Source organism: Myotis davidii, unplaced genomic scaffold (genome assembly GCF_000327345.1).
Source record: "Myotis davidii unplaced genomic scaffold, ASM32734v1 scaffold937, whole genome shotgun sequence".
Classification (NCBI taxonomy): Eukaryota; Metazoa; Chordata; class Mammalia; order Chiroptera; family Vespertilionidae; genus Myotis; species Myotis davidii.
In genome coordinates this window covers 583142-592195 of record NW_006288252.1, presented here as the reverse complement: position 1 = coordinate 592195, position 9054 = coordinate 583142, and the positions used below count along the sequence as shown (strand labels likewise).

The 9054-nt window shown below is 63.4% G+C and overlaps 1 protein-coding gene across 15 annotated transcripts in view; it reads left to right on the top strand.

Annotated features, from left to right (window-relative positions):
* ABLIM2 (actin binding LIM protein family member 2) overlaps window positions 1–9054 on the top strand; it is a 67373-nt gene that overhangs the window by 51854 nt on the left and 6465 nt on the right. For 10 of the 15 annotated variants that reach the window (XR_001513250.1, XM_015561582.1, XM_015561581.1 and 7 more), the window contains 3 exons: window positions 2553–2607; window positions 3845–3852; window positions 4062–4142. Coding sequence is in view for 14 of the 15 variants with exons in the window: in XM_015561582.1 (XP_015417068.1) it covers window positions 2553–2607; window positions 3845–3852; window positions 4062–4142 (144 nt within the window). In the remaining variant the exon portion in view is untranslated. The remainder of the gene's footprint in view (window positions 1–2552; window positions 2608–3844; window positions 3853–4061; window positions 4143–9054) is intronic. The other 5 variants (XM_015561587.1, XM_015561586.1, XM_015561591.1 and 2 more) reach the window with 1 other exon arrangement.

Below are 9054 nucleotides of genomic sequence, written 5' to 3'. Positions count from 1 at the left end.
AGGGGTGTGTCACAGGGGCCACCCCTGCTTGTCCCCGAGCTGCTTACAATGTCCCGAGGCCAGCCTGCCTCACAGCCCGAGCCTGCGGGTGCCCTCAGCTCCGCAGTGAGTAGAGAAGTCACTGCCTGCTGCCGGCTCTTCTGGGACCCGTGCCTCCTGCCCCCACCCCCGGCCTGTTCTTCAGAGAAGGGCCCCTGGCCACCGGCAGATCCTGGTGGGAGCCCCAGGGGAGTCCCGTCTGGAAAACCCCGGTGCTAACTACGAACAGACCGAATTCTCCTCCGAGAAGGCGGAGTGTCCGTTAGGAATTCGCAGTCAGAGAGGGGTCCCCAGGGCACGGGCGCATTTATAAAGCAGGTTTAATACTCACAAAGCTGAACGCACCCAGCTCGGTAACATGCGAGGCCATTGGTCGCTGTGGCAGCAAGCCTGGCAGGTGGTTTGAATTCAGAGCTAGTGACAAATAATAGAACGCACACGGAGCAATCGAATAATGTGGACGGCAAGCCTCCCCTACTAGGCACGTGAGAAGCATGGCTGTTTGAGGCAGGTGTTCACCTGTCCACGGAGCATGTCCAACCATGTTCATGTGTGCGACCGAGGAACGCCGTCACCCGTTGAAGAAGCCAATGTTTTCCGGCTGGAAAGCTGGACGGGGCACGTGCATCAGCAGCAGGCGCCCCGAGCTCTGGCGGGGGGCGGGGGCGGTGCCTGGGCACGTGACGGACATTTCTGAGTCTTTCCGAGTGTGTCCTCACCTCCTAAGACTCCTGTGAGCACGTCAGGCTGTAAACTCTCATCCGCTCTGCAGCGTGGTTCCCACACGAGGAGGTATTGCAGCAGCAAGTCCCCACGCCTCCTCGCCTGCAGGCCAGCGGCTGCTGCGTGGAGTGGCGGGAGCCAGCGGGACTCTAGGGAGGAAAGCGCACGGCCAGTGTGAATGGCCACCATTTCGCTCCTGCTAGCGACCCTTGAAAAGTAAAACCCGAGTGAAGTGCTCTGCCGCGCATGCGTGCGCTGTGCCGTCTTGGGCAAGTCGCTTCACCTCTCTGAGCCCCGGCCATAAAATGGTAACGACGATGCCCACCTCCTCGGGGTGCCGCGGACATTAGTGAATGCGGCTGTAAGGGCAGAGGGGGTCCTCTGCTGAGGACCGCGGGGAGCCCACCAGGGCAGCTGCTGGGGGTTCCCCCGGCCACGGAGCTCTCCTGCCAGGGAGGGCGGGAAGGCCCGGCCGGCTGGCAGCTCTGGCTGGCGGACCGCTCCCCTCTGCCCCGGGCGATGCCCCTCCCCCCACCTGGAGCCTGACAGAGCGCAGGAAGCTGGTTGTGGTCCCAGGCAGGGGTCCAGCTGCCCCCAGTGGCCATGGCGGCCAGCCTTGATGGCCTGTGGTGCGGGACAGTGGCCACTAGAGGGCGGCCTTTCCCTTCCGTGTCCCAGAGGGAAGGTGGCAAGTGGCTGGCGGGTGTGCCCGGCTTTGTCCCAGGAGGAGGGTCCCTAACCGGACAGGTGCACCTGGGGCGCTTGTCAGTGTCCTGAGAAAATGTCTCCAAAAAGGGTTCTTGCAACTCAGGAGACTCCCTCTGTCATGGAGAGTCCGTCACCTGTGGGCGCAGAGGCGGCGGGGACTCCAGGGCAGGGAGGAGGTCGGCCAGTGAGGCACCTACGAAAAGACTCAGTAATCAAGACCAACGTGTTTTAACACAACCGTTTTAAAAATCCAAATTAATGCAGACAAACCCACGATGAACAAAATATCACACATTTACAGAGACCGGCTCCGGCCCTGCACTTCACGTGCTCTCCCCTCGCTGCCTCAGTTTCCCCTCTGGGCTGAAGGACTTGGGCCCGGCTGCCCTCTGAGGCCTTTGTGGCTCTCGCCAGGCGGGGGGGCCCGCACTCCCGCCCCCGCGTGAGGTAGGGCTGGAAGCCCCATCGCCTCCCGGCACCTGCAGGTCCCTCTCCTTCGGAATTGAACCCAGTTGAGCAGAGCTGTGCCAGCTGGGGGTGGGGAACCCCGCGGGCTCGGTGCCCCCGGGCGGAACCTTCCGGGGTCTGCAGGGTGGCTTCTGCGGGTGGGCAGAGGGAGAGGATCCCAGACATGAGTGGTGGGAGGCAGCGAAATGGCAGAGCGAGGGCAGGCGAGAGCGGCACCTGAGACGGGTGGCGGGGCTCGGTCCCGTGCGGCCTCTGGGTGGAGTGCTCGCGACGTGCTGGGTCCTGTCCCAGGGGCTGTGCAGACACCGGCCACCAAGCCCTGGGGACAGCGGGGTCTGGAGGGGGCTACGGCCCCGGGAACAGCTTCCACGCTGGGCCGCCCCCGGGTTGTGCCAGCTGCAGAGCTCGGGGCCAGGCCCCGGGCGTCCTTACAACAGGAGCTGCCTGGACGGGCAGGGTTGGCACAGGTGGGAGGCGGCAGCGGCCTGGAGCAGAGCCGCCGGGTGAGGGCGGCACCCGGGGAGTGGGGGCCTCCATTGCAGCATCTGCAGGCTCGGTGATCCGACCCTCCCACCCCGGCCTGCCTCCTGCTGCCCTCTCTCTTTCTCTTCCAGAACGCCAGTCTGGTGCCTTGTGGAGCAGACCCGGATGCCAGCTGGGGCACGCGAGGTACACGGAGCGGGGACCCTAGGTCTCTGGCTGGGGCAGGGAGCACTAACACGGTCCCACAAACTTCGTTCTAACACCCCCCTCCCCTTGCCAGGCCGCCGGCAGGGGCGCCAAGCCTGGCGCAGTGAGGGGAGCCCGGGTGCTCGCCGCCCGCCTCCCCCTCGAGGGTCAGCTTACTCCGTTCTAACGTTGCCGAGGTGCTCTGCTCTCCCATCAGCCCCTGCGCTGACTTGTCTGTCACTCTGATCACTTGGTGGGAGGGATCTGTGTGGGAATGACTGTCCCCTATCAGGGCCAGGCCAGCCCAACCTCCAGGGAAACCAGGGACAGCGAGGGAGCAAGTCCCACCTCGCTCGCGTGGCGCTGCAGCCAGGCAGGCTGCCTGCAGGAGGTTGGCAGGGACCCTGGTCACGTGGCAGGTGCCTGGCGGAGGCTCTGCCCGCTGGGAGCCGGTCCTGGGCCTGCACGGGCGGCATTGCCCCCTCGCCCTGTCACCCCAAGTGCGACGGGTGGGGGGCTCACTCTCGCGGGCGGGATGGCACTGCAAGGTGCAGATGGAGGTGTCGAAGCTGCTCCCTCCAAGTGGCTCTCCAGGTCCCTGGCTCACAGCTGGCACATCTAGAATCCCATGGGTCGCGTTGAAAAATTCAGGGACCGGCTCCCCTCGCCTGGGCCCCTGCCAGGGACTCTCCCCGACACAGGCCTGCGGCCGGGGTCCCAGCATCTGCCTCTGTGGGTGCTGGGCACTCACGGAGCCTCCACCCCCCAATCTCACTGCGTAACAAGACCTTCTAGTCCAGGGGCGCCTCCCAGCACTGTGTCCGGAGCTCAGGAGCTTCCAGGAGGCACGAAAGGGTTAAGAAGGAAGAAAGTTAGAGGCTGGGGGCTTAGGCCCTGGGAGGCTCTGAGTCTTCCTACCCAAAAGGCCCACTCACGGGGTAAACTGAGGCAGGCAGCGTTCTCAGGCGGCTCGGCCCAGCAGGGGAGACAGTGCCGCAGGGACACAGCGCCGCGTCCAGCTCCCAGTCTGGCTCCAGCCTCTTGCCCGCCTCCGGCTCTTGGTTTCTCCCTGGGACGGGCAGCTCCCTCCTCCGCCTGTGGCTCCAGGGTCACTGCTGTGGGGACAGGCCGCACGGCCCAGCTGGCTGCAGGGCGGGGGCGGGAGGGTGCTTTCACCTCTGGGATGGGGTCCTGCGCTTTCTCACCGGCCCTGTGGTCTCTGCTCTTTCTCTTACAGAGTACAAGGTAAGGGGCCGCCGCCTCACTGACCTCTGACCTCTTCCTGCCGCACCTGCCCAGGTTAAAAGTTCCTTTTGTTGTGCTTTTCCTTTGAGATGTGTGTCCCGTGCAGATGCACATATGTGCCTTCCTCCCCACCCCACCCAGCCCGCGGGCCTGGTCCCCCTCTCATCCCCGTGCGTGGCCGCTGAAGCCAGCCTGCCGCCTCCCCACAGGTCTATCCCTATGACGCCCTTATCGTCACAAACCGGATCCGCGTGAAACTGCCCAAAGACGTGGACCGGACGAGGCTGGAGGTGAGAGGGGCTCGGGGCGGGGGTCCTCCCACTGGGGGCTCTGAGGGGTCCCCCCACACTCATCGCCCGAGTGTCACCACCTGGGCGAGGTGGGGCAGCCCGGCGAGGGCTCGGTGCCCAGGACCCGCGCTGCTTCATGGCGGGACACGGGCTGGTCTGCTGCCCAGCAAAGGCAGCTGTCAGAGGCCAGCTGTTTGTGGTCGGGCAGGAGCGCTGGGAGCAGCGCCTGACTCATCATACTGTGTCTGCCCCGAGGAGGGAGAGTGGGAACCGTCCCGGCCACAGCCTCCCCGGGTCTAGGATAGCACACTGACCGGGGGAGCAAGTACCGTCGACCCTCGAACAGCGTGGGGAGGGGCACTGACCCCCAGCACAATCGGAATGCGAGGGTAATGGTTGACCCCCCAAAACGTAACCACTGTGTCCAGGGGGTGGGTTCCAGGACCCCCAGCAGGCGCTCAAGCCCCTCCTATAAAATGGTACAGAACAGCACACAGTCAGCCCGCGGCTCCGAGGGCTCCCGACAAGGACTGAAGATCTGCTTTGGGTCGATAGTGGGGTTGGGATTTGCGGATGCGCAGCCCAGGGATGCAGGGGCTGACTGGTCGTTAATGAGAAGTCCTCAGAGCGCTGGGCCACGCAGGGAAAGCCCCTGGTCAAGGGCCCGCTGTGCTGCTTAAAGGCCCACGGGGGGCAGCACAGCGTAGGAACCGGTAATATTGTTGCCTGGAAGAGCTGACTTTGCTGAGCACCTACGATGAGCCAGGTCCAAAGTGGCCCACGTGCAGGACTGAACTTAGTCCTCACAGTCGCCCTGCAAAGGAATCAGCAGCCAGACGGTGGGGTTCAGGCAATGGGGCTCACCGCCTGCACGGGGCAGGAATGTTCCGGTGCCTCTGCATGATGATTTCACCGGCGTGAGGGGTCTGGAGATTCCTGAAAGCCCGTCTGTGCCTAGGGCTGGGCACACAGTAGGTGCTGGGAGCATATGAAGCCTACTGTGTGTCCAGCCAGCGCCAGACCCTGCCAGATTGCCAGCCCAGGCGGTTACTGGGGCGGCTGCCGGGAGGGGAGCGATGGGGCCGTGGACGCTGCCACATCCGGGCTGAGGAGGAAGCGCTGAGCTGGCCCTTAGAGGAGGGACAGGACTGTCCGCAGCAGAGAAGGGAGGACAGGGAAGGGTCTGCCAGGCCCTGGGGCCGGGAGCACTGGGCCAGGAGGCACACAGAGAGCGGTGTGCACAGAGCAGGCCGGAGCCCAGCGCCCCTCCCCCTTCGGGGCGCCCACCCCGTGATCTCCAGCCGATCCCTGGCAGCCTCCGCCTGGCCCTTCTCTGCAGGGAGCACTGTGGCTGCTCATTGTTCATTGTGCGGTCTCGTCCCCAGTACAACGTCCCTGCTCTGAAAGGGGCTGCTGGCCAGAGCTCGGGGTCAGGAGCCGCCTGGAGGGCTCCTAACTGGTGTGGCTGTCCCCCAGGGGGCGGGCCCTACGGGCGGTCACTCTCCACAGAGGGGCTCAGAGCTCAGCAAGCTGCCCCCAGGCACAGCGTGGCCGTGGGGCCGAGCCGGCTGGCTGGCTTCTTCCCCTTGGGACTGGGGTCACTTTAAATGACTCCCTCCCACCCCCTTGCACTACAGTACATAATGAAAGGTACAAATATTTCACTTTAAAAAACTCCGGCCTAGTGGATAGAGCGTCAGCCCTCGGACCGAAGGGTCCCGGGTTCAATTCCAGTCAAGGGCACGTTCCTCGGTTGCAGGCTCCATCCCCAGCCCTGGTTGGGGCTCGTGTGGGAGGCAACCAATCGATGTTTCTCTCTCTGTGTCTCCCCCCACCTTCCACTCTCTCTAAAAACTAATAGAAAAATATCCTTGGTGAGGATTAACAGCAGCAACAAAAACTCTGAGGACAGGAGAATGGGTTTCATCGCAGACCTGCGAGCTCGCGCCCAGGGTGCGTCTCCGCCGCTCTCCCCCGGCCTCAGCTGAGCCAACTGGCACATTGGAAAGTTACCCCCCAGGGCCACCCCGCAGTCCTCGGGGCTTGGGGCTGGGATGCAACCGGAGGGACTCGGGGGGGCCTCGTACCCCAGGAGAGGAGGGCTCCTGGTGTTTTCATTTCAGAGGAGGGAGCTTTGTTTTTAGTATAAAAACAATTCGTCACGCTTGTAAAACTCCAGAAAAAGACAAAGAACGTAAGCGTCCCCCAGGGTCCCCACCGGGTCCTCCCTCGGCCCAGCGTGCTTCCTGCACAGGCACCGGCCACTGACTGGTGTCAGGGTGAGCAGGCTCGCAGCTCACGCAGCTGACACCTGCCTGTTTCTTCTAAACTTGTCGTGAACGGTTCCACGCCAGCTCATGTGGCCTCCCACCCCTTTAAACAGCTGCGTGGCGGCTCCGTGTCCGTGTCCTGCACATGGGAGGGCCCTGGAGGCCAGGCATTGCTTCTGCTCGCTCCCCACTGGCTGAGTCTGTCTAGCTGGGCTGGGCTGGCTGTGTGCCAGCCGGAGGATGGGCGGTCTGGGTGGACAGCTGGCAGCCCCCGCACCTCTAGGGTCAGGAAGGAGGACACCTCTGTCAGGATGCTGTCCACCCCACCGCATGCTCCACTGGGCATCACAGCCAGGGGGTGAGCTTGTGCCAGGCACTGAGTGGGTCCCGGGTGCAGGGTGCGCACACCAGCAGAAGCTCCACCCCCACCCCCGGTCTGGTGGGGGAGGCAGATGCCAATCAGCTGATGACCCCAATGAGTGTGCAGAATTACACACTGAGAGAGGGGCTCTAGGGGGGGGGCGGCGGGTAGGTGGTTGAAAACAGGCCAGAGTTCACGGTGCAGAAAGTGTGCCTGCACGTGTGAGTGTAAGCCGAGGGATGGAGGAGCAGAGGATCCCAGGAAGAGTTCACAGTATGTGCAAAGGCCCTGGGGCAGGAGGAAGCAGGGTTGTTTGAGGAGGAGCTGCGAGGAGGCTGAGGTGGCTACGCTTGAGCAGGGTGCCCTAAGGATAGGTCAGGTCTTACAGGGCCCTGGGCCATGTTAAGCAGTTTGGTTTTGGCTAGAAGTGTGGATTTAAAAAAAACACACACATGTTTTTATTGATTCTTAGAGAGAGAGGGGGAGCGAGATAGAAACATTGATGAGAGAGAAACATTCATAAGCTGCCTCCTGCATGCCCCCTCCTGAGATCCAGCCCCCACGCCGGGCATGTGCCTGGATCGGGAATCGAACCGATGACCTCCTTTTTTTTAAGTATTGGGTAGTTTTGTTTCCTTCTCTTTTTAAAATTTTTTTTTACCCCCACCCTCCCCTGCCTTCCCGCTGAGGTGTGGCGGTCTGATCGATGCTTCTGTCTCTGGACCTGTTTTTGTTCATCAGTGTATGTTGCTCACCGATGACCTCTTGGTTCATGAGCCGACACTCAGCCGTGGCGCCACCCTGGCTGGGCGAAGCAATGGCTTGTAAGTTGGGGTTAAATGGTTAGGGCTGTAATGTAAAGCGATGCCCGTGGCTGCATTGTGAGGCCTGGATTGGCCGTGTGGGTGCAGGGAGCCTATTCAGGAAGGAATTCGGTCGCCTGAGCAAGAAATGGTGGACAGTGTGGTGGCAGTGCTGAGGCAGGAAGTGGGCGGGGCCCAGCAGTATCTGGGGGTCGAGGGGGCCGCCTTGGCGATGGGCGGTGTGTGTGGTGAGACTCCAGGCTGTCAGGACAGGTGGCGGGCGCAGTGGTCACTGGGCAGAGCGCCAGGAGCCGGGACTCCGACGATGATTGTCGCTCTGGCCCAGGACGCCCAGCGGGAATTCAGGACACTCAGAGCGAAGGTCACCACGGAGGCCCCTGCCAGCACTTAGTAGGTGCTCAGCAAATGCTGGTGACTTTAGGGGCTCTGGGACAATCCCCTGCTGTGGACAGTGTGGTCACATGGGAAGCGGGCAGATAAATCGTGTGACCCCAATGGGCAGAGTGAGACCAGCAGGCCCACTCCCCAGTTTACCGCCCTCCCAGCGATCCCGCGCTCTGTCCTGGAGGGGCTGGGGCCAGCCCTGCCTCAAGGGCCTCGTGCCTTGGCGCAGCTCACACCCTTCCTGCCTTTGGCAGTGACCCTCTGAGGGTCTGCTGTGCCGGAGCTTCCGGTTGGAGGGCAGGGAGCCTTGCCTGTCCCAGACAGACCCAAGCCCCTCTCCTCGGAGGCCACGCCCTGCACCTGGGCTGGCAGTGCCGAGACACCTCACCATTGTGTTCGTGGGGCAGCCTCTCACTGTCCAGGGCGGCATTCTTAGGGTCGGGATGGCCTGGGTCCGGCTGTGTGACTGTGGGCGAGTGACTCACCTTCTCTGAGCCTGCCTCCTCACCGGTTGGGGCGTGGCTGCCTGTGCTGCTGGGTGGTGTGAGCGTGTATCCGTTGTTGAGAGGCAGTCACTGGGCACCGGCCCTGAGCAAGCCCAGGCGGGGGCAGCGTGTCCAGCTCGGTGACTTGGTCCATGTCGTCCCCACTTTCCCAACCTGACGAGAGGCACGTACGTAGGTGACAGCGGGTGAGAGAAAGCTTTCCGCGGGATGGGCTGAGGCTGGCTGAGCGCCATGCTTGCTAGGCACTTCATGACAGGCCAGGGGCGTGTGCAGAGGCAGCGTGGGCACGAGGCTCGGCCACGGGGAGGAGAACGAGCTCGCTCCCGGATGCACAATCCCGGGAGCAAGTGGGGCTCTGAGGCTCTACCCGTCCGGTTAGGGAGCAAACCTTGTCCCAGCGCTGACGCCGCCCCGGCTCCTCCAGGCACTGGGCACGTGGGCACACACGGTTTTCACGCTCAGTGCAGTGGCTGCGGGCCTCGAGGCGGGGGCGCTGGAGGCCCCTCCTGGGCCCCGGCTTCTGGGAGGCAGAGCAGGCTGCCTGCTGAGGGCTGTGTCACTCAGGGG